Here is a 25,766-nt window from a genome sequence, read left to right as displayed (position 1 = left end):
ATTTTTAGGGCAGCTGTCATTATAGCTATGTTAGAATTGCTGTATGCTTACTTTTAAAAGAAAATAATTTATCTACCAAAACTTATTTTTAATTTATTAGTATGGAAGTAGAGATATTCATCTTAAATTATAATCAAAAATTGTTTAGAATTGTGGTTCATAGATTAAATGTCTTTGATCTTGGGTTTATTGTTGGGTACTTCTCAAATTTGTTAATACTTTTATAAATATTATAGCTTTTATTTTTAGTTTTGTACTGGTTCATTAATGCCAAGTCTTGATTACTTTTTCCCCTCGTTATGTAAAAATTTTTAATTATTCATTTTCATTGTCTGTATTGAAGGAATTAAAATTAAGAATACAGTAAACATCAAGGTCCCAGTGTAACACTATATTCAATATCCGTAAGAAACCACAATGGAAAAGAATATGAAAAAGAATATATATGTGTGTGTGTGTAACTGAATCACTCACTTTGCTGTGCATCAGAAAATAACATTGTAAATCAACTGTACTTTCATTAAAAAAGTAAATTAAAAAAAAGAAGTGAGGGTTACAGAAGAACAGTTACTTGGCTGGGTGTGTAGTTCAGTTCAGTTCAGTCGCTCAGTCGTGTCCGACTCTTTGCGACCCCATGAATTGCAGCATGCCAGGCCTCCCTGTCCATCACCAACTCCCTGAGTTTACCCAAACCCATGTCCATCGAGTCAGTGATGCCATCCAACCATCTCATCCTCTGTTGTCCCCTTCTCTTCCTGCCCCCAATCCTTCCCAGCATTAGGGTCTTTTCCAATGAGTCAACTCTTTGCATGAGGTGGCCAGAGTATTGGAGTTTTAGCTTCAACATCAGTCCTTCCAGTGAACACCCAGGACTGATCTCCTTTAGGATGGATTGATTGGATCTCCTTGCAGTCCAAGGGACTCTCAAGAGTCTTCTCCAACACCACAGTTCAAAAGCATCAATTCTTAGGCGCTCAGCTTTCTTCGCTGTGCAACTCTCACATCCATACATGACCACTGGAAAAACCATAGCCTTGACTAGACGGACTTTTGTTGGATATCCTTAGCATGAAATAATTGGTAATTTTCCCAAGTATGTTCAGTGAGGCTGGAGTTAGCCCAATAGGTTGATTCCATGGCACTGGAATTTCAACTTGGCTGTACATTATCTATTCATATTTCTATTTCAAGAACTCTTACGAAATAATGAAAAATCTTGTTGCTTTGTGAAAAATGCTCTTCATAAAACAAGGAAAGCCAACTGCTAATACTATGATAGACTTTAAGAGAAAGGAATAGATATGACCAGGCATGGAGTTTTTTTTGCTGATAACATGATACATTTGAGTAGAATAGAGAGCAGAATATCATTAACTCTTTGTTGTTCTTTAACAGTATCAGTGAAGCCTAGGTGTTTTATACAGAAACAGGAAAAAAGGATTTATGAAACTGTTTCGGTGTTTGGATATGGGAAGCTTTGGCCACAGTCATAGGAGTTAATGTGTACACTTATAAATGTCAAGATTGGTAGGTGTCTTTTTACCTGTAGCTTGATACACCTGAAATTTAAACGATCATCTGGTTGTCTCCACTGGCTTTCTTTCCTATGCCTTTGTTTTCCATCAGTTCTTAATTTTTTCATTGCTTCTGTTGCTTTCCATTTTTTGTCCTTTTCTCCCTGTGTTCCTTTATACTTGCAAAGTTCCAAAAATGTAGCTACCACAGAAAGTCTGACTTAAGCTAGTGTGATGGAGGTTCCAAGGTAGTGTATGCTGAAACTGGAAGGCAGTACTTTTCAGTGTTTCAGACTGTTCCAAACTGAAATAAATTGCCTTTGGAGAATAGTGAGTTCACCGTCACTGGGATGGTGTGAGCAGAGGCTGAACGCACACCTGCAGATGTAGGTGGGGCTCAAGCCTTGGATGGCAGGTGAGGAGCAGTTTCAGTGACTGAAGTCTCTTCCATTTTTGAGATTCTTGGGTGGTATGCTCAAATCTTCTTTGGTTGCCACAGCAGTTCAAAAATTATTTTCATTATATGCATTAGAATAAAAATGACACACTGCAATTACAGATGTGATTCAACTTTTTCCAAGAGTCAAATTCCACCCTAAAGGATAAGACTTTGCTGAAATCTCCAATAATTCAAAAGAATGTGACAAAATTCTTGGGTTAAGTCAAAAAGACAGGTTCTAACAATGTTTTGGTTAAACGTTTTTGCTCTTCTTATTCTCTTTCATGAGGAGAAAATTGCTAGCTAAATGCATAGAGATTTCTCTAATAACCTTGTCATTCCCAAAGAAACCTACTGTAAGGTAACTTGGTGCAGCCTTCAGTTTAATTTATGTCATAACAGTGACCTGCTTGTCTTCATTTAAATGTTTGGTTTTTCTTAGAAAAGGATTTTTCCTAAGGAAGCTAAAATCATGGATTTCTGTTGATCTTCATCAGTAAGCTTGACTGTGTTCTGTCAGCTCAGCTTGAATTCCTAATCTGGCCCAAATCAGAGAGAATAGGCAAAAGGGACTTGATAGTTACTTTAACTACTTCTGTGTAGCTGGAAAAGCAACTAAAATGACAGGCACGTCCTATGTTGTGGTCATGCTGTGTGCATCTTCAGTGGTAAAATAGGTGTGTACAAGATTTAAGAGGAGGGAGGAGATAGTGGCTAAGTACACTGAAGAAGTTTTCTCTTCTTTGACTTTCTGACATAGTATGTTTTGGATGAAGTTATAATAAACTTTACTCCTTGAAAGTATATTGATTTTGTGAAATAAGATGACTTGCAGTTGATGAAACCAGTCTGCTCCGAGCTCCCTCTGCAGTCTTTAATGAAATGGGAACCCGGAACCAGAGGACTGGGGGCAGCTGAACCTTAAGTTTGACTTGAATCGTGAGGTTGTACAGGTTGGTTTCACTGGCACAGGATCCAAGAATATATCAGATTGATTCTTTCTCTGGGCCTGGTCTTAGCTATTAGTGAGTAATTAAATTGTCAGTTTGTTGCAAAAAAAAAAAAAATGACATTGTGACACCATTTTAAGTCTTTAGATGCAGGTGAGATCGGTTACTATGTTTTCCTGGGAGCTCTGCAGGAGAGAAAGATGCATTAAATAAAACATTATTAACACTAATTTTACCTGTGTTGTTTTTTTTTTTTTTTTTTAAAGCGATCAGAAAATGTAAAACCCTGTAACTGGCTCATTTTCTGTTTTACAGTGGTGGTTAGATGTGTTTTTCTGCCTGGAGCCACTGCAGCTCTCTTTTGCTAGATGGTTGCATGATCTTTAGTACTTTTATGTTTGACTTGTCTCTGTCTTGAAACATAGGAGGTTTCTTTTAGACAGGAAATGCCTGCATGTTATATGTTCTTTTAACACATAGTTTCAAATATTTTATTTCAGTGACATTTAAAATTTTTTTTTATGTCAGTGACTTTTTAAAAATGAATTTTTTAGTATCCTGTTTCCTTGTTTGAGTTTCCTTTTTCAGTGACCCTTCTTACCTGGATTTGGGTCTTCATTGCCTGACACTAATATTAGTCACTTTCTGTTAGATACTTTTCATTACTTTTTATTTCCATTAAGTTTTTTTTTTTCTTCTTTTGCCTGTCCAGAGTTCTACCATTATTTGCTGTGTTTGTTTGTTCTGACCATCTATTTAATTTCATATCCATTTTTGAATTTTTTAAAAATTTCTAATTCTTTCCTGAGTTTTCATTTTAATTCTGTGTGTTTCTAATTTCTGATTTAGTTGTTCTTTCTTACCATCACATGTCTTTGGACTCATTCATATATTCTTTGGTATCTTGTATTTATGGCTTTTAGTTTGTTCTGATTGGAAGTCTGTGGTTTTGATCTGTTTTCTGGGCGTATTTGTTCTTGTGTGACTTCACTGTTAGAGGCATTGTTCCACATCTTATTCTCCTCTTCTGACAACTTTGTATGAGATTTGACCTTGATTATTTTCTGTTGATCATTTTTAATATGACATTGGTTTCTCATTACCTTTAAAAGGAATTGATATTCAAAGCTTTTCTAACCACACAGACCTGTCTCTTCAGTTGTTTTCACGTGTTTAAAACATAAAGCCACTTGTTTTCTCCCACTTTTATCTGAATCTTCTCTTCCTTTATCTCCGTTATTTTTGAGCTGCTCCATTTGGAATCATTTCCCAGGAGCTTCTGCTCAGTGTGGGGCTCTATCCTGACAGGGAGGTTTGGTGGTTCTTGTGGGATCTCTCCCCATTCCCAGCTTCTTGCACTTCCTTGCTGTTGGGGTGGGTGAAATCCCTTCCAGCTTCATGTGCCATCTTCCTCTTGGTTCACGGTAATTTCCAGTTTGTATGTCTCCACTGTCTTAGTCTTCTGTTCTCAGATCCATTCAATACATCATTAGGTGTTGCGGGCACATCTGGTGGTCATTATGCCTCACCCCTACCTAATGGCATCTTGGGATTTGTGGGGTTCTTCCATCGCTACCTTTCATTGTAAATATTGTGCATGGGTTTTGGTTTCTTTAATCTAGTACTTCTTTCTGTGTTTTTTGTTTTTTGGTGAGGAGCTTCTTGGAGCTTCAAAAACCATCACTGCTGCTACAGCATTCCCATGACAAGCAGTATTTACTAGAGTAAAATTGCCATTAAAACAGTTAATTTGAAGCATTCCATGACATTTCACCTGTGTGTGTTAGAACGTTGTTTAACCTCTCAAGGTTTTGTGTTTTGCTGTGCTTAGTTGCTCAGTCATGTCTGACTCTTTGTGACCCCGTAGATAGTAGCCTGCCAGGCTCCTCTGTCCATGAGGATTCTCCAGGCAAGAATACTGGAGTGGGTTGCTGTGCCCTCTTCTAGGGGATCTTCCCAACCAGGGATCGAACCCAGGTCTCCTGCATTGCAGGCAGATTCTTTACTGTCTGAGCTGTAGGGAATCCCAAGAATACTGGAGTAGGTATCCTGTCCCTTCTCCGGGAGTTCTTTCTGACCCAGGAATCGAACCAGGGTCTCCTGCATTGCAGGTGGATTCTTTACCAGCTGAGCCACCAGGGAAGCCCCTCATGGTTTTGACCCTTAGATAAATTTCCATCGTGCCTTATGGAATCAGACACATATAAGCTTTCAGTACACAATTCTTGGTACATACTTATTCAGGAGACCCCAGGTCAAGCAACTTTTTTCTTGTTTTATGGGAGGAGTGCTCATTATAGTTCCATCAAGCTGATGAAATTTCTCAAATTGTGGCCTCACGTACATACTGAACTTTTTAAGTTGACTGAGATTCAACTTATACTGACTCCTTGCCAGGGTCATGATATGTGTCTGTGTCCTCAGAAGCAGAGCGAGGTGGCAGCACATTGCTGGGTTTATCTTTTACCTGCAGGTGCAGAGGGAAATAAATATGACACTGTCTCTAACAACATGTAATCTTTGAAATTCAGTGTAGGGTTTGCATTTTAAACAATCCATTGGAGGCAATTAAAAAATCCTTTTTTTGAATTTGAATGTGCAAGATTGTGAATTTTCTGTTGATTTTCTTAATTGTTTTTGAGGTTAAACTTTCAACAATATCAGTAATAGAATTTCCTTTTCCTAGTGACTGGCTGTAGTTCTTGGATCAAAGCAGTGAACAAAATGGTGAGATGTTACTTAGTGGCAGTCACTCCTTAGTCCTGTTAATTCTGTGCTGGCTGGTCTAGGTGGGCTGAGAGTATAGCCAAAGGAATCACAAGCTACTGGAAGATAAGGACATATATCCCAGAGTGGGTGCTTTACGTAGAGCAGAAATTTTTTGGGTGGTAGTGAATGAATTCTGTGGAGTGGATCATCTGGGAATACGATTATTTTGTTTGTTTCATCACACACAGCAGTTTAGAGTTCCTGCTTGGTGTGACTGTGACGTGACTGAGAACAGCGGTGTGGTGGGGGCTCTGGCCTGGCGCTCTGTAGGCCTGGGCTCTGGGTCAGGCTTGTTGGCTCCGTGGTGAGCATCTTCAGCATGTTCCTTAGGAGTGGCTCCTTTTTTCCATTTTAAGAAAGTATTACCAGTATCCAGTGATACCGTAAGTTCTAAACATATCTTTTAAATGTCTGATTACTGTTTTTGACATTGACCTTTGTTTATCAGTGTCTAAAAGCATACAACAATGTGCAGAGGGACTTCTGGGCAGGACGATAGAAAAAGTGTGTTGTGTTTGAGAAAGTAAAGTAGAAGAGACTGGTGCAGTTATAGGGGCAGAGGTGAAAGTTGCAGGCTGGGGCTGGTTTGGCCTTGGTCCTGTGAGGGGTGGCTTTGGAGGGACAGCCTCGGGAGCTTGTAATGAGGTCTAAGTTGAAGAGCAGTGTCTAATATCATGTTCTTCTAAGAATGTAAATCCAATGGGCCTGTTCCTGCAGTGGCCTGGGCAGTGGGTGACTGAATATTGAGCTAAAGGAGTGGTGACAAGGTTGATTCAGGATAAACCTGCACAGACATGAAGTTAGAATCCCTGAGTCTTCTGATAGAAAAGGCAAGAGTCCAGCTGCCTCCTGCTCAGCCTAAACACCTAGGACAGAAATAGTGGTTTATTCCTGGACTTCAGATGGTGTGAATTGCAGAGTAAGCTGAGATGATAAAAGACTGTCATATGAAACCTTTCCAGTTTTGTCACAACAGTGTTTAATTTTATTGCTTAAAAGAAAAGGAATTCATTCTGTGAATTTGTTAGTAGCTAGCCAGTGCTGCAACATATGAATCGTGATCTTAGAATATCTAGAAATTGTGAAAAATAAGAAAACTGGTACCTCTGATTCCACATCACCATTTAACAATTTTAAGTTTTAAATATGTGTGGTTTACTTACTTCATTCTTAAAAACAAAAAAAACAGAAAGAGATCAGCTCCCCATAAATACAATTTCATGAAAACTGAAGGAATGGACTCTGTATTAAATAGAGTTCCTGAGACCAAAACTGGTGGCCCTTCTTTTCCAGCAGCTGAAACCTAAAAGATCTTGAAACCAGTCCTGAAAAGCTTGCTTCTATGCAGGAAATCCTGGTGGCTTTTGAGAGGAAGATAGAAAACTATTCTGGAAAATTGCAAGTGGTAGTAGAGGTGAGTCACTGACATTGAACAATTACCAGGAACGACAAGGATTCACTTTCTTTTTTTCATTATGAGGTTAAAAAAAAAAAAGTATATATATATATATGTATGTATGTGTGTGTGTATATATATATATATGTGTGTGTATGTATATATATGTTCAGCTAGGGAAATTTGAAATTTTTAGTCTTTCTGTTCTAAATATGAATAGAAAATAATAGAGCAAGTAATGTTCCCTCTCCCACACAGAACCAAACACGTTGAAATCCTAAGCAAAAACAAATAATTTGAAATTTCACTGATACCATCTTAAGCAACAGTCGTGAAAGTATTGATCCTAGGAAAACATGTGGTAAATAAATGCTGTATTTATGTTCTGAATGTGCTTTGAGTGCAAGATATTCTTGGGTGGGGTTTTTAAAACGTGTTAATTTTACTCTAAACGTCTGTGATGCCCTGTTCTCTTAGTGGGGGTGGAGCGCCCCAGTGAGGGAGAGCTCCTTGCTCTGATGTGCTTGCTGTTGGGGTGCCCTGGCTGAGCTCCCTCCAGATAGGACTTGATCTAGGGACAGTGCAGGATGGACGTAGCGCCCTCATTATTGTGTCGTGCTGGGAAGTGGGAGGCAAGTGGACCTGGTGCAGAGGTCTGAGGCGCACAGGTGTGAATGAATGCTCTCCCTCCTTACTGTGTCCCCAGTCATCTGGTTTCCCTCCATCAGTTCAGCTCAGTTGCTCAGTCGCATCCCACTCTTTGCAACCCCACAGACTGCCACATGCCAGGCTGTTCCCTCCGTAGGAAGAACCTTATTTTTCAGTTTATTGTATATTCTTCCTGAAATATTTTATATCTTTTTTTACCTTTTTTCCTCCAGATTTAACATAGATGTGTAGCATCCTTCCATTACACAGTAATGTTTAAGATTCTGTTGATTATTTTAATGTTTTGCATTTGTTCCATTGGGAATTTGGAAGATCTAATTGCCACGTTGTAAACTAATCATTTGCAACAAAGCTGTTAGTAATCTCAGTCCTTTATTTTGTTGCTGTTATTCTTTTTTCCACTTACTCCATTTTTTAAAAATAGCCAGTAAACCCCAAAGGGCAAATCATTACACACTTAAAAACTTAGGAAAACTACACAGAAAGCTTCCCGAGTGGACTTTGACTGTAAATGGTTGTTGCCTGGGTACTTCTCAATGTCTGAGGGAGAAAATTCAGGGAACATTGCAGGGACAGATAGGGAAAAGGGAGCAGGCACAGGATGGAGGAGAGGGGAGGCCCACAAGCTCTAGCTCTTAAACACAGACCCTGGGCCTGGACTGGACTGGGCAGATCTTCCCCACCTCGGAATGAAACCGGAGTCTGCTGCATTGCAGGCGGATTCTTGACCAGCTGAGCTATCGGGGAAGCCCCTAGCTTTAGCTGGCCTTGGACAAATAGGAGCTGTGTCCTGGAGTAGTCACATTCCTTAGTTGGATTCCACAAAGAGCTCTGCTTTCCAGGACTTTGGAAGACTAAAGGAAAGAAAAAATGTAACAAGTTTTATGAGGAGAACACATGGTTGAGTTGGAACTTTAGGTGGCCTGTCATTTATCTTGCCTTTTATTTTTATTTCCTGACACTGACCCTGACGTGATGTAACCTTGGGCACACTTTGTTTCTATTTGTTCCTGTTGCCTTTTATCTTAGCATTTATTTCACAGCCCCCTTTTCAGTAAAACTTTTTGTGTGCTACTTCATTACTATATTTTTCCACTGGAGATGCCCCACTGATGTAAGACGGTACCTTTTTTAAGAAAAACATATACAGTAGTGTTAGACAAAAATAAAAATTTCCTACTACATTGATTTGCTTACTTATTGATACTGTCTTTTAAAAAAATCTATTCCCACTTTTTTTGTTTTTTGTATGTTTATTAAATTACACAAATACAATAAAATGCCAATTAAAACTTGACAACCTAAATTTTCTTTAGTCTCTGTAAAATGTTAAGAATATTGAACTCTTTTAGAATATAAGTTTTATTGTTTTTTTTACTGCAAAAACTAGGACTGGGTGATATAATATTGTCTAGTTAGAAAGTTTCAGGAATAGAAATACATCATCTTCGTTAGATTGTCTTGGTAGTATGTTAGCCTATAGATGCCTTTCAGCATTTTGATTCAAATAGTATTTTAAAAAATTGAATCTCAAATGATGTGTGAGCCTTTGGTCAGATGTTGTAATATGTATTGGATTGTGTGGAGAAGCTAAAATCACACAGATTATAGATTGATGACAGATACTTTTAATAGTGGTTTTTGCTATTCTTAAGTGAGTTTTATTATACCATTTCCCGGTGAAACCTTCCTTTGCAATTATAATGGTGATAATTATAGTGATTTTGAATGAAGGTGGTTCATCAAAATGTACAGTGTAAAATTTATCTTTCTAGGACCATATATGTAAAAGGAGGACAGATTGAATTTAACTGGCATAGTAAATAACATTAATTTTTAAATATGTCCTACCTAAATGGCATTTATCATAACTATGGAGTATACATTTCACTTATCCTTCAATACATTCATATATTTTTCTTAAAGTAAAAATGAATGTTGACTTTATATTTCATATAGTCTTACAGTGATTTCTTTGTCAAGAATATCAATACATTTCTGGTTACTGGATGCTTGACTTGTTTTTTAAAAATCTAATTTTGAGATGAGCTGTAGTTTGCTGTTTAAATATATATTTTAAAATATTTTTAAAACTCTGTAACTGATTCCTTGAATTACACAGTAGGGAACCTCTTTGGGCTTGTTTCCTCATCTGTGAAATGAAAACTGAGCCTCTAAAGCAGAGAGCCTGGTATTCTTAAGCCCTGCATGATATAGTTCCCTGTTCTACTGGCTGCAGCCTGGGGTGTTTAGACGGCTGATGGCTAGTGTGGATTCTGTCAGAAGGTAAATGTTCATGGAAAGTCTTAGGCCTGCCCCTTAACATTTCGCAGTTTCAGTTTCCTTTCCTGCCACATTAGGGTAGTACTATCTAAAACAGGATTTTTAAAAATTTTAAATGGCATATATATAAGCAGCTTATATATTGTAATATGTATGCAATTTATATATTACACAATATGTATAATTTATAATAATATATATTTATATATGTTAATAAGGTATTGAGGCTAATGCTTGTTACTGTAACTGTTAGGCTGTTTCATTATTTTCTTCTTCTGATTACCAGAGTGTACTCTTTAAGGCCAATGGAATAAATTTTAATGTGTACAGTAGGGCCCTAACCCATAGTGTCTTGAAACTTTGAGGACAGCTAGTTTGTGCTGCACTCTCATCGCCTCCCCGGGTCGCCAGCTGCTTTTCTGCCGCCTGTCTTTAACCGTCTCCAGTGACTGAACCAGTTTCATCTCCGCTAATCCTTTCACTGCAGACTTTCCTCCCACCCTACTCTGTTCTCCTTTTCAGAAACTTAGAAATTATCTGAGCTTGCTAGTGCCTTCCTCCTCCTTTCACAGTGATCCCTCTATATCTGTGATGTTCTTGAATCTTATTTCCCCCAAGCCTCGCTATGCACACACACACACCATGCACGCATGCACACCAGCATCCAGTCACTTTTCAGCAGTCACTTTTCTCCTATAGAAATGGCTCTTTATATTCATATCAATTCTCCCGTTCAGATTCTTATACCTCTTTTTCCCTTTCTGTCTAATTGTGATGGGTAGCATTCCTAGAACAAAAGTAAATAATTGAATGTAAAGCACACTCATGCTGTGTGCTTAGCTGTTCAGTTGTGTCTGACTCTTTGCGACCACATTGATTGTAGCCCGCCAGGCTCTGTCCACGGGATTCTCCAGGCAGGAATACTGGAGTGAGTTGCCATGCTCTCCTCCAGGGGATCGTCCCCACCCAGGGATTAAACCCAGGTCTCCCTCAGTGCTGGAGAACTGTTTACTGTCTGAACCACCAGAGAAGCCCAAGAGTACTGGAATGGGTAGCCTGTCCCTTCTCCAGTGGATCTTACTGACCCAGGAATTGAACCAGGGTCTCATGCATTGAAGGTGGAATCTTTACCAACTGAGGTACCCGGGAACCCCAGTGTAAACTTATGTCTTGTGCTACATCACTTTAGTCGTGTCCGACTCTGTGACCCCGTGGACTGTAGCCCGCCAGGCTCTTCTGTCCATGGGATTCTCCAGACAGGAACACTAGAATGGGTTGCCATGCCCTGCTCTAGGGTGTCTTCCCGACCTAGGGATGGAACCCACCTCTCCTGAGTCTCCTACATTGGCAGGCGGGTTCTTTACCACTACCACCACCTGGGAAGCCCCGCACTTATACCTTATTCCTAATTACTTTTTATTTTATCAAAATAAAATGTTAATGACTTATATTAGATAAAGGAAATATTTATAATATTTGCGTAAAATGTATAGAATCATATTTGTTGAATATAAGGTTATATCACTGGTTGTAAGAAGCACTTACATTTTATAGACTAATTAGGAAAAACAGGTCAACAAGACTAGATCAACTGTCAGGTGCCTTGTCACTCCATGAAAACTGTCACGTGGAGAAAATGTAACTTTGGGTCAGTGAGATATGGCATGTATAGCAGATACTGTCTTTAGTCTTACTAAGTTTTTGTTAAAGCTTCTATGCACTCTTGTTGCGATGATAGAAACTTTGTGTTCTTATTTTTGTAGTTTCTGTGAGCTGTATCTTTTCGGTTCATTGCAGATATTATGCAACCTTTTCTTGGGCTAGTTCTTTCCAGATGTTTTACGTTGCCATGTGTAGGGTAGGTAGCCAGTGGGAATTTGCTGTATGACCGCAGGGAGCTCAAACTGGAGCTCTGTGACAACCTAGAGGGTGGGATGGGGTGGGAGGTGGGGAGGTTCAAAAGGGAGGGGACGTGTGTACATCTGTGGCTGATTCATGTTGGGGTGTGGCAGAAACCAACACAACATTGTAAAGCAACTATCCTCCAATTAAAAATAAATAAATTAAAAATATATATTGCAAAATAAGAAAGAAAAAAATCACTTCAACCAGTTTAATTATCATATGTCTCCTTAGCAGTGGTTCTTGCTCTTGGGATTGATAGATTTTTTTAGGGCGAGTCCTATGAACTCATGAACTTGTATGTGAAATTTCACCATTAGGCACACTTTTTTAGGTAGGGAGAGGAGAATCCAAAGCTTTTAGCAGAATCTTCGCGAAGCTGCTAACCCTTTAAGTAGTTAGTAATCTTAAGAGAAGTGGATCCACTTGTGTAGAGTTCCAGGACACCAGCATTTCTCTGTCGCTGCTCTCCCTATGGTCGTGATTGTAAATTATGAAATCTTCAGGGTATTTTGAAGCTCAAGGCAAAGAAAATTTGACCTTGAGTTATTGGCCTTAGAAATGGCAGTGTTGTTCAAGTGATAACATTTAAAACAACAATCATACCATAAACTGCCAGGGAACCCACTTTAAGGAAGTATAAGTATTAAAAAGATGGTATTATAGTCACAGAAAAAGGCATTAGAAAACTGTGAATCTACATATGTTAAAGAAATATGAAAGGTTAAAACTGTGCTTCTGTTTTGAACTTGAGTAATTTCATGGTTATGATTTAAATTATTTTTCTAAAGAAAAGAGTATATTTTGGGAATGATAAATATCTGGTGTTTGTATATGTGTGCGTATATATACGTATGTGTATAGGAATTACTTTTTAATGTTTATATGAGTAATGAAAATATTTGATTTTTTAAATTACAGTGCATGCAAGATATGGGAAATACTAAAGCAAGACTACTATATGAAGCCAATCTTCCAGAGAACTTTCGAAGACCACAGACAGATCAGTATCCTTTAACATTTCTTTATTTTGGGTTTTAAAAGAATAAGCTCTCTTTTTTTTTATTTTTGTAGTTTCTATTTTAACTTTGTATTTAGGAACATGTGAATTTTATCATACTGTTGTTCCTGAAGAATAGAGCTTGATTTGCCCTGACCTGCGCTTTATGTGTGGTAAGTTTTTAACGCTGTTGCTGCTGTGCTGGACTCAGTCATGTCCGACTCTGTGTAACCCCGTGGGTCTGTGTGACCCCGTGGGCTGGATCCCGCCAGGCTCCTCTGTCCGTGGGGTTTCTCCAGGCGAGAATACTGGCGCGGGTTGCCGTTTCCTCCTCCAGGAGACCATCCTGACTCAGGGCTTGAACCCATGTCTCTTATGTCTCCTGCATTGGCGGAGGATTCTTAACCACCGTGCCACCTGGATTTTAATAGGAATCTGGTAATATATGATTTACATAGTATTTTTATATAATTATTATTAAGTGTAAAATATTATATCTGATTCTTGATTGCTCTCCAACTCTTGATTGGAACATATAGGTTATCACTTTAGACTGGTATTAGAGATTTGATTTATGAACATCTAGAGTATTTTTGTTTAAGCAGATCATTTCCAGAGGGGTTTCCTGAGAGCACCTTCATGTGAAGTGGTGGACGAGACGAGTCCCATACTCGGTAGAAGTGGATGGTGACACAGGTGTGGGCTCGGGTCCCTGACGAGCTTCTCTGGGTCACAGGCTGCACAGTTCTGTCTACATCCACGTCTTCCCTAAGAGACGAGTGGGATATTTCCTCACGGCATTTTAGTCAGAATATTTTCACATGTTAAAGAGAAATCACTTGATTTTATAGGATTTCTCAGACTGATACTGAAGTCAGAGAAAGAGCTCATCAGAATAAGACTATCTAATAAGACTGTCCGCCTGCAGTGCAGAAGACCTGGGTTCTATTGCTGGGTTGGGAAGGTCTCCTGGAGAAGGGAACGGCAGCCCACTCCAGTGTCCTTGCCTGGAGAGTTCCATGAACAGAGGAGCCTGGCGGGCTACAGTCCATGAGATCTCAGAGTTGGGCACAACTAAGCACACACATACACACACAATTCTATCCAAAGATGATTTTTGTGATTTTGGCAGTATAATGTAGTTTCTTACAGATCAGCTGTGTGCCATGTGTGTACTAGAACAGTTTGTGTGATCATACAGTGAAAAAAGTTCATCTTTTCTCAGAGAGATACGGGCCATTATATATATATATATATATATATATTTCCATATTTGTGTAGAAACCTGTTGAGGTATATTCCAGAAGTTAGTGTTTGGCCTTTTCTGTTTCTGCTTCTCCCACCTCCTTCCCACACATTTAGCAGTCTGATATCCCAGGCTATTTATATTATAGCAAGATCCTAGGGTAAGAGTGGGTGGTACATTTCAGGCATAAAAATTGTGTGAGCAGAAGTACGAAGGTGTGAGGACACTTGACGTTTTAAAGTTTCGCTGTGATAACATCTAAGTTTTGTGGGGCAAGTGGCAAAAGCAGCTCAGTATTATTCCAGATTGTGAAAGGTTTTCAATGGCATCTAGAACCGCCTATAGATAGAATATAGAGCAGTGCCTCATTTCATTGACCCAAAGGATTGAAGGATTTGTAAAGCTGTGAGGCAGGAGAAGCATTAGAAATGTCACCTTCTATCACGAGGTTGGTGAGTTGGAGGAGGTTGTGGAGTCAGAGAGGTCATGCAGAATCCTAGTGCAGCCCTGAAATGAGCAGTGATGAAGATACCAGTGATGTAGTGGGATTTAGAATAGGCAGGAGGGAGCTGGGGAGATTGGAAAGGAATTGGGAAGGCAGGGACATTTGGATTAGGTTAACATTGGCTTGCTTTCTGGGGAAGACACGTTTTCTAGCTTGGCTAAGGTTTTGTGAGTGAGTTAGACTTACTCATCAGGGGAAGGAATTCAGTACCAGATGAAGGTTTAAAAGTTACAAGTGGAAGACAGTGAGTCACTGCTTTGGGCAGGATGAAGTGTCTGTGGGACACACGCATGGAGATGCCTGTCTGGAAGCTGGAGACGGGAGTCTGGACCCTGAAAGAGCAGAGGGTGCAGTGTAGACTGGAGAGCCCCTTAGCGTGTAGGTGATGGAAGAATGCTTGGGTAAGTTACGTTACCTGGGGCAGTGCCTCTGTTCCTTCTGAGGATTTTATTCAGAATCCTGGGAATGCTTTTTCCTTCTCTGGACATGAGGGCTTGGGACTGAACCCTGAGGAAGAGAGCGTGGTGGAAGGAGAGTCCACAGAGCAGACAAACCATGTTCCATGTGGTGGTTACCACTGCTTGCTAGTTGTATTAATTTATCCCTTCTTCTGCTCTTCACCCCCAAGCCTGAGTTGACATATAAAATCCCTCAAATTGAAGGAACTCCCTTTTCCGTATGGAAGTTTTAGTGTGTGCACACGTGTGTATGCGCGCGGGTGTGTGTGTGTGTGTGTGTGTGTTGGGGGGTGGAGAGGGGGAGATTGGCTTGGTTTAAATTTGGTTTTTTGGACTTCTCTTGAATACCAGGTGATAAATTACTTGACAGTCTTGAAATTTGGAGTAGTACCCTTTATGTGGTATTTGGTGGATGAATGTAGCGTCACGGCATCTCACTGATCACCATACTTTTGTGTTATTTTTGACAAAGGCCTGAAGGTGTTCAGGCAAGGACAGGACTCTGGCGTCCTCTTACACTGCCCCCTTCTGGGCACCACATGGCACATGTTGGTAGGGATACTATTTCATCCTAATTAGAACCTAATTAGAAGTAAAGAATTAATGAGATGCTGTTTCCCCGGTGGCTCGGTCAGTAAAGAATCTACCTGTACTGCAAGGAGACCGCCTGCAATGCAGGAGACCTGCGTTTGATCCCTGGTTCGAGAAGATCCCCTGGAGAAGGAAATGGCAACCCTTTCCAGTTTTCTTGCCTGAAGAATCCCTTAGACAGGAGCCTGGCAGGCTACAGTCCCCGGGGTCTCAAGAGTCGGACACGACTTAGCGACTAAACTACCACCAGAGTGAGGTGGTGAATTTTTTTTCTGGTATTTTTTGTTGATATGTCCTTAGATACTTGATCCTTATCTAAACATTTCAGGAGAGATTTTTATCGTGGATTGATTGGTATCGGATATTAGTAAGTCCTTGACCTTCCACACAGTGATGGTACAGTGCTGGAAATAGCAACTGCAGTAGCTTTCCTGCTCGGTGAGAGTTTGCTGTGTGCCAGTCCCTGAGTTTGGCACTTTATATACGTTATCTTTTTTAATTTTAAAAACAACTCAGAACACAATATTTTTATTTTTGGTAGGTGAGCAGGTGGGATGCTCAAAGAGGCTGTTTAAGAAACTTTCCAAAGCCTCCAGACTTTCCCTTCTGTGTAAGGACACTTGAATATTACTTAATGATGCTGGTCTGAGTAAAATCAGTGTTGTCACATTTGAGCTGGCTTTTAAAAATAGGCTTATAGTTTGGGATTCTTTGCAACTAAGATCATAAGGTCTAGGTGAAGATTTCAACTTTTGAGTACCTGGTATGATTCAGGGCAGGCTCTTGGATCATGTGTTTCTTTGCTACTGTTAGTTCAAGCACGTGTATTTGATTTTTCAAGCTAAATGTTACTTGTAAAACGTTTGGAGATTACGGTCATATTCATATGAGGTGCTTACCTCTTGCTGTTTCAGTTCAGTTCAGTTCAGTCGCTCAGTCATGTCCGACTCTTTGTGACCCCATGGAAGGCAACACGCCAGGCCTCCCTGTCCACCACCAGCTCCCAGAGTCTACTCAAACTCATGTGCATTGAGTTGATGATGCCATCCAGCCACCCCATCCTCTGTCATCCCCTTCTCCTCCCACCTTCAATCTTTCCCAGCATCAGGGTCTTTTCAGATGAGTCAGTTCTTTGCATCAGGTGGCCAAAGTATTGGAGTTTCAGCTTCAGCATCAGTCCTTCCAGTGAATATTCAGGGTTGATTTCCTTTAGGATGGACTGGTTGGATCTCCTTTCAGTCCAAGGACTCTCAAGAGTCTTCTCCAACACCACAGTTCAAAAGTATCAATTCTTTGGCACTCAGCTTTCTTTATGATCCAACCCTCACATCCATGCATGACTAGTGGAAAAACTGTAGCCTTGACTAGATAGACCTTTGTTGTTGGCAAAATCTTGCTGTTTACAAAAAGATAATCTAAGGTTGTCAGAAGCTTAAAGAGGGATTTTGTCTAGACCAACTTGAAATAGATGACTCCTAACAATAAAACCATAAGATGACATCTCTTGGATCATGAGAGCAGCTTCTGTATCTAATGTAGTACTGTAGTCTTTAAAAAAATTTTTTTTGCTACACTTATTACAGCTACATTGCTTTTATCCCTTCTTTTAATTATGAAACACTGTGATTTGGAGCTTGTAATATGGAGCTAGTTAAAGAAAACAAGTCCCCTTTTCTCTATTTCATGGATCATTCTAAAGCTCAACGCTGTTTGAAAAGCCTAACATCTTTGCACTTTTACTGATTTAAATATAGTTGTCTCAAGTAATTAATCTCAAAAATATACAAGCAGCTCATGCAGCTCAATACCAGAAAAATAAACGACCCAATCAAAAAATGGGCCAAAGAACTAAACAGACACTTCTCCAAAGAAGACATACAGATGGCTAACAAACACATGAAAAGATGCTCAACATCACTCATTATCAGAGAAATGCAAATCAAAACCACAGTGAGGTACCATTTCACGCCCGTCAGAATGGCTGCTATCCAAAAGACTACAAGCAATAAATGCTGGAGAGGGTGTGGAGAAAAGGGAACCCTCTTACACTGTTGGTGGGAATGCAAACTAGTACAGTCACTATGGAGAATAGTGTGGAGATTCCTCAAAAAACTGGAAATAGAACAGCCATATGACCCAGCAGTCCCACTGCTGGGCATACACACTGAGGAAACCAGAATTGAAAGAGACACGTGTATCCCAGTGTTCATCGCAGCACTGTTTATAATAGCCAGGACATGGAAGCAGCCTAGATGTCCATCGGCAGACGAATGGATAAGGAAGTTGTGGTACACATACACAATGGAATATTACTCAGCCATTAAAAAGAATACATTCGAGTCAGTTCTAGTGAGTTGGTTGAAACTGGAGCCTATTATACAGAGTGAGGTGAGTCAGAAAGAAAAACACCAATTACTAACGCATATATATGGAATTTAGAAAGATGGTAACGATGTCCCTATATGCGAGACAGCAAAAGAGACACAGATGTAAAATACAGACTTTTGGACTTTGTGGGAGGAGCTGGGGGGGATGATCTGAGAGAATAGCATTGAAACATGTATATTACCATGTGTGAAACAGATCGCTGTCCAGGTTCGATGCATGAGCAGGGCACTGGGACCACCTGCAGGGGTGGGGTGGGGAGGGAGGTGGGAGGGGGTTCGGGATGGGGGACACGTGTACACCCGTGGCGGATTCATGTCAGTGGACGGCAAAACCCACCTCAGTATTGTAATTGGCCTCCAATTAATTGAAATTAATTAAAAAAATAAAATTTAGATTAAAAAAAATGTAGCTGTCTCATCCCTAGAGGCAAATAGAACCAAACTGAGTAAAACTGGCATAATATGGGACCTCACTGCGTTCGTAACAACATTTGCCACTTTAGCTTTACAGTTTACCGAAGTTAGGCAGAAGCTGCTGTGAACGTGTATTTTCTCATGTGGCGTGTGGTTAATTCTAGGTGGCGTGCGCAGGTGCATGACAAGCGATAAAGCTTTACATTAAGCTTTTCATTATTAGGATATTTTGTCTTATCTGAAAACTTTAATTACCTCAGTTCCTGAGATCCAGTGTGCACCAGAGCTAATCAGCAGTGTGTCTCCTTGGAGCTTTTGAAAATTTTGCTGCTGTCAGTGGTGTCTGTCTGAAAATGGAAGATTTTGTTCTTGGGAATAGATATTAATTTAATTGTCTTTTAAATAGCATCTTTAAAGAAAGGAAGAAATCTTAAGATACAAATAAATACATGTGAAAAGATAAAGCACAGAGTGATGGGAACATTTTTCCGGACTTGTCTGGTGCTGTCTGTCAGTGTTGAGGATTTTGGCAGTGACGTGTGCTGTGCTGAATGGTTTGTGACCGTGGCAAGGAGCATATGCTGGGGTGTTTTGTTGTTTGTTTACTGAATCCCAGATCAGCTCCTAGACGTGCATTGTCAATAATAACATTCCTTACCTTGGTCTACTGAGAGCACCACTGTTCTGTTTCTGTTTGCGGGGGAGAGGGGTGTTGGCCTCTTGGTCTCTGCCAAGTTTAAGGAGATCCTTTTGTCTCAGATGGCACCTGGAGGCTGGCAAAGGAGGAGCAGTACCCCCACATCTCACTTGCTCGTCTCTTTAAAGCTGACGCTGGGCAGGCCATCCTAGCATGGATGATGCAGCCGTTGTCTCTTTCCTTCTCCGCCGTGGGCCTTGTGTTTAAAGACAGGTCGGAGCACGGTAATTGATAAGAGCTGAGCATTGGACAGCAGTCACTCTGTACCACCCCCTGTTCTGAGGTCTTTCCACACAGGAGCATGTCTAATTCTTATTGTGATCTCATGAGGTGAGTCTTGGTATCATCTCTATTTTAAAGGCGAGGAAGCTGAGACAAGTTACACAAGAATACAAGCTAACTTCACTTATTGCATGCTTACTGTTTGTTAGGTACTGTGCTGGGTGCTTTATATATATTATCCCCAGTACTGTCAACAACTTTGTGAGATGGAGAATTCTTGCTGTTTTCACTTAGCTAGGTATGAAGAGATCAAGCTTCAAGATCACAATAACTGCCAGTTAAGTAGCAAGTACTGCTGGTACCAGAAATGAGGATGTATGTTGGAGACCATCCTCTTTGAGAATTAGTACTGCAGTCAGCATATAATGCAAAATTATTGTCAGATTTCTCTTGAAAATCCCTCACATTTTCTACAGTGACAGTTTGCAGCCACGGAGACCCTGTATAAATCCAGTTGAGGTGTCCTTGGCCCACTAGCATTGGAAAAGAATTCAAGAATCAGTGACTGCAGGCCCAGGAGACAATTCCTGATTCTGTAAATAAAGTCTTATTAGAACATAGCCTTACCTATTCATTTATCAGTTTTCTGTGGCTACATTGGAGCTAAAAATGCAGAAGTGAGTAATCGCAACATAGAACAACTGTCCCATGAAATGTAAAATATTTGCTATTTGGCCCTTTGAGAAAAAGTTTGCTGACCCCTGGAATAAATCACTACTTCTTTAGGTGAATGAACAGTCAAGGTTTGGGTTGCTTTTGAGACCTTGTACAAAAATACCCGAGAGCCGCGTGATACATTCTTGGTCTCAGAGGCGCGTAGGGCCCGAGAGCCCCGAGGATGTGGCGCGGTCCCTGAGCCTCAGCGCTTCCTCAGTGACTCCCGAGGCGTCTGGGAGCTCACTTGGTGGTGTGCTGTGTTTGCCTTTATAAAGTAATGTTTCATGTTTAATTGTCAGGACTGTCCTCGTGCTTTGTCCTCCCTTAATGATTTAATTTTTATATTTTCATGTCCTTGAAAAACAGATCAACTGTCATCTGATGTAGTTTTTTTAAATCACTTACTGCTTAGAAAAATTCAGAGGTTTTTTTAATCAAACAGAAATGAAACTCAGCTATATTTGAATTACTTAAAATACATTAAGTATAAATTAAGATTTCATGTGTATCTGTTATTTCTGAAAAGTCACATATTTCATCAGATATTAGTATTGTTTTTTACTCTAAAAGATATACTTAAAAGTTTGCCTTTTTCAAATCTAGTATTTCTAAAACTATTATGGTTTTCAATTAATTTTAGTTTTACAGTGGTGGTTAAATTATTTTTGACACTGTTCTTAATGAATTTTCTCTCTAATATTAGGGTTTTCTTTGGTCATAAACAGTGATTTTTCTTTTGTCATAAACATTTCATATATGAGAGTGTTATAATCTTTTCAAGCTTTGATATATAGTATATTTTAAGTAATATCCAAAATAGACCGCTGTCTCTGTCATTAAGGAGGAAAAATATCAGTGTTACTCTCCTTCCAGGTGTTTAAACATAAAAATTATACTTTAAGAATTTAGATTTTAGTTAAGAAAAACTGTATACATATTATGTAATATTTATATCTAGAAGTAAATATAATCACTGTTTTAAAAATATTACAGATTTTTTAAAAACAATAAGCATTTTTCACCTGGCTTTCCAGGTGGTTGCAAGTGGTAAAGAACCTGCTTGTCAGTGCAGGAGACATAAGAGATGACACAGGTTCCATCTCTGGGTTGGGAAGATCCCCTGGAGGCGGGCATGACAACCCACTCCACTCCTCTTGCCTGGAGAATCCCCATGGACAGAAGAGCCTGGCGGGCTACAGTCCATGGGGTCACAAAAAATTGGACATGACTGAGTGACTAGGCAGTAAGAACGTTAACTTGTCTATTTTGCAGCCTGGCGGGCTATGGTCTGTGGGGTCACAAAGAGTCGGAAACAACTGAAGTGACTTAGCATGTACTCAGCACAAACGTATTTCATTTCATCTACTGTGAAAATGGCATCAATCTAAGTAAATTCTTCTCTCTCCTGTTGTGACAGTAAATAGTTGTCTCGACAGTAAAAGTTGCTCATACATCCACATTAATCCAAAGGGCCAGCTTTTTTGATTGTTTTCATTTTATCCTCTTAGAAAAACAGAAAAATGTAATATTGAACATGGATTTAAAATCATGTGCGAACTTAGCATTTAGCTTATTTACATGTGAAATAGTTGGAATAAAGCAACATTATTGTGTTTTATGAAAATCTTGGGGTGTTATGGTAATTTTTTGGTACTGACTGCCAAAAATGTTCACATATCTAACTAATCAGCCTTCTGACAGCTCTGGGGCCTTTGACTTGAAAGGGTCTCCAAAGGCTACCTTGAAAGTAAAAGTGCCCCTCACATTTGACCTTCTCTAGATAAAAAGGCATTTATTATCATTAGCAGAAATTAAATGACTAACTCACAAATGAATTTGTGATAACCAGTAGCATCTGCAACGGTGGATGCTAGACATTCCTGGTTTCCAGGCATCACAATACTCCCTTTCTTGTACTGTAGAATACCAGAGAACTCCTTGAACTCTCTGTGCCTGGCTTCAGTTGTCAATGTAAAAACCTCTTTATAGGTTAAGAGGAGAAAAAGAAGTAATGTGAAGTGCCTTTCATATACACAGTTTATAGAGAGCTGTCTTTAGAAATGGCTTTCAGTTATTCAGCTTGCTTGATAAGTTGTACGTTTAGATTTCCTGTCTTACTTGCCTTCCCTGGCCGCTTTGAGAGCTCTCTCTCAATGCCCACTGTATAGTGGTCTGTCAACTCTTGCTACTACCTGTGGCCTCAACTGTCAGTTTAAAGAGCTTTTATTAACTTCCAATAAGGAACAATTGACTGAAAATGTACTGTTTTACCGCTTCAGGTTACTTTTCTTTGAACAGAAGGCTGTCTTAACCTGGGGATCCACAGAGAGATTGTATTTCAGTGTAATTCATTTCCTTTGTAGTTCTGTGTATTTTATTTTACGCATTTAAAAGCACTGTCTCAGAAAGGAGTCCACAGGCTTTATTTGACTATCAAAGGGGTTCATGGTACTAAAAAATAAAAAAGTTCAGAATCCTTGATGGAAGAAATCCCATTTTAGTGGAATATGATAAAACAGTGGTTGGTTGACTGGTAAGAGAAGTCATCTGTATCAGCTGAGCCAAAGCTCCTGAATCCCACTAGAAGTGATTCACCCATCAACAGATAAGGCTGGTCCACTCAACTTCAGAAAATTAAATAGTACTGACATTGGTTTTAGCTTCTTGACTTTTCCATTTCTAGAAAGCTTTGCAGGAAAAAATTGGTCTCCGTCCTTCTAATACACAGTGGATCCTCACTGATGCAGGCAGAGGTAGCCATGTGTGGTGGGAAAGGACACAAGTATTGAGATCACGGTCGTCTGCTTTTTCCAAGTTGCTGGTTCTTCATCTATGATATGGAAGTTGTAATACGCGCATTACCGCGTGGAGGAAGGATGAAAGGAAGACTCTGGATAGCGCACCAGCACGCGGCGTCCGGGATGCTGTGGTTACCACATGACTGTTAGTTTCCTTATTTAAACTGAAAATCCAAAATGAACCTTAATTTAGTGTTGGGGGCGGGAAGGAGTAAAAGGCTGTGGATTATGGTGGAACTGAGAAATATGGTTACTTTTCTGTTAAGAGTTCAGCTGAGTGGTTTTGTTGAATGGGGAAGATTTCCTGAACTAGATGGATTCTGTGGCAGAAAGAAAAGTAGGTTACAGAATTTAGTTGCAGAAATAGTGTGTGAGGAGGGAAGTACAGACTGGGGAGTAGAAATATCGCATTTAGAGCCTGAGCTTTGTGGAGTGAGTAAAGGGGAGCGTACATGTCACTGGACTCATGCTTTTCCTTAAGTTATCTGTTTTCAGAGCAGTGGAATTTTTCATCAGAGATAAATACGAAAAGAAGAAATACTACGATAAAAATGCTATAGCTATTACAAATGTAAGTAAAATCTTCATCTCTATCACCAGTTGATGTTTGTTGAATATATTTTGAAATTTTAACGTGATATGGCTCGATTTACTTATTGTAAAAATGTCTTGGTTACATACTTTAAAAATTTGAACACTGAGAGTTTTTGTCACATAATGAGCTTTCACAAAGCAGAACTCTTGATTCAGAAAGGAGCATATTCTTCAGTAGGCATCTAATAACGGCTTAAATGGCATTTAAGTTAATTTATGAAATCTGCATAAAGACACTAATTGAAAAATTGAGGAGAGAAAATTATTTTATTGGTTTGTGGAAATGAATGGAAAAGGCAAATTTGTCGTCTTCTAAGGGCGTTGATGGATCTGACCAGATATATTTATTAAAACATAGCATTTTTTTTTTTTCCTGAACAGCTTTATCTTACTTTGGTCCAAAATAGAAAACACAGTTGTTTGCACTGTATTTGCAAACAATCAACAAGGAAGTCTTGCATTAATTATTCTAATGAAATCATGGTGCTGCTCCTATTTATCTGTATTTATCACAGCACCTTCCCGGATGGTGCTAGTGGCAAGGATCCTACCTGCCAGTGCAGGAGGCATAAGAGACACAGGTTTGATCTCTGGGTGGGGAAGATCCCCTGGAGGAGGGCATGGCCACACACTCTAGTATTCTTGCCTGGAGAATCCCCGTGGACGGAATAGCCTGTTGGGCCACAGTCCGTAGCTTTGCAAATAGTTGGACAGTACTGAAGTGACTTAGCATGCATGAATCGCAGCACCAGATGATCTTACTGGGAAAGTGCTTTGAAGCTTGAGTGCCTGAGAAGCAGGCGCTAATAGGTAGGCCTCTTTAATGTGAGGTGTTCAGTATCAGACAAGCTTTTGTTGACCTTGTTCCTGCACACAATGAGTCTAAAAATGTAGCCTTTTAATTGGTTATTTTCAAGCATATGTTCCCTAATAGTTGAGACCTTGCTGTAGTGATCAAATATGTTTTATTACTGTTTCTTTTAAGTTTCTTTTTCTGATAAATTTTCTTATCCCAGTTAAATACCATTTAAGGCTAGTTGTCTCTATTGTTGTAGTCGTTTTTTGGGGGGGGGTCGTTGGTTCTGAGATTAATAATAAAGCTGTAAGCCATTAATTTTGTGGGTAAGTCATCTGTCAGGCAATTTAGAGACAGTAATTTCATCTCATTTTGCAAATAAGGTGGTTTTCCTTTTTGGTACATGTGGAGAAGCAATATACTAAAAAATTCAATCAAATATGTATATTTTGGAGCAGAGGTACCCTTGATAGAGTTTGGGCTGCATTTCTGGTGGATATAGAAAAGGAAATCTTTTGAAAGATAGGTAAAAATGGACAAAATTGAGAGAGATGTTGATAATGTCCATGAAATTAACTTTACCTGTAGCATTGTGGGGGAAACAAAGGACAAACTTTAAAATGAAAGTAGTATATTTTTGTTTGAAATTTTGGGAACTCATTTTAGAACCCAGGGTGTGTAGGGCTTTTGGTGGCTGTCTTAGAATTCTCCCACAGGTGTGCAGAGTAAACCTGCCCTCCCTGGCGTGCTTTCATGGACGAGTGATAGGGGACATTTGAAGAACTTTGAGTACAGAAAATTGTCTTGGGTACTTCCCTGGCGGTTCGGTTGTTAAGATTCTGTGTTCCCAGTGCAGTGGGCACAGATTGACCCCAAGTTGGTGACCTAAGGTTTCACATGCCACACATGGTCTGGCTAAAACCATAAATAATAAAGATTACCGTTAAAAAAAAAAAAGAAACCTGTTCTGTTGTCCGCCCTTCACTCCCCGTAACCAGTGGTGTGTCACAGCTGGCAATACCATCACCTTCACTAGCTTTATTGGTAGTAACGCTTCCTAAGGCCCCTTTGACGTCACACTCCAGGATGTCTGGCTCTAGGTGAGTGACCACACCACTCTGGTTGTCTGGGTCATTAAGACTTTCTTTGTACAGTTCTTCTGTGTATTCTTGCCACCTCTTCTTTATCTCTCTGCCTGTTAGGTCTTTACCATTTCTTTCCTTTATCATGGCCCATCCTTACATGAAATGTTCCTTTGATATCTCCAGTCTTCTTGAAGAGATCTCTAGTCTCTCCCATTCAGTTGTTTTCCTCTATTTCTTTGTATTGTTCATTGAAGAAGGCTAATCTCTCGTTGCTATTCTCTGGAACTCTGCATTCAGTTGGGTGTATCTTTCCCTTTCTCCCTTGCTTTTTGCT

The 25,766-nt window shown here is 39.7% G+C and overlaps 1 protein-coding gene across 13 annotated transcripts in view; it reads left to right on the top strand.

Annotated features, from left to right (window-relative positions):
• The window catches only part of SMAP1 (small ArfGAP 1), a 178,137-nt gene that overhangs the window by 62,789 nt on the left and 89,582 nt on the right, over positions 1-25,766 (top strand). For 8 of the 13 annotated variants that reach the window (XR_014065195.1, XR_014065194.1, XR_014065193.1 and 5 more), the window contains exons 3-4: positions 12,844-12,929; positions 23,453-23,528. Coding sequence is in view for 8 of the 13 variants with exons in the window: in XM_081529366.1 (XP_081385492.1) it covers positions 12,844-12,929; positions 23,453-23,528 (162 nt within the window). In the remaining 5 variants the exon portion in view is untranslated. Of the gene's footprint in view, positions 1-6,965; positions 7,087-12,843; positions 12,930-23,452; positions 23,533-25,766 lie in introns of all 13 variants that reach the window. The other 5 variants (XR_014065196.1, XM_081529369.1, XM_081529370.1 and 2 more) reach the window with 2 other exon arrangements.

Source organism: Giraffa tippelskirchi, chromosome 9 (assembly GCF_054371585.1).
Source record: "Giraffa tippelskirchi isolate mGirTip1 chromosome 9, T2T-mGirTip1v1.2.pri, whole genome shotgun sequence".
Classification (NCBI taxonomy): Eukaryota; Metazoa; Chordata; class Mammalia; order Artiodactyla; family Giraffidae; genus Giraffa; species Giraffa tippelskirchi.
The sequence above is the reverse complement of the archived record's forward strand: the minus strand, read 5'-3'. Positions and strand labels throughout refer to the sequence as shown.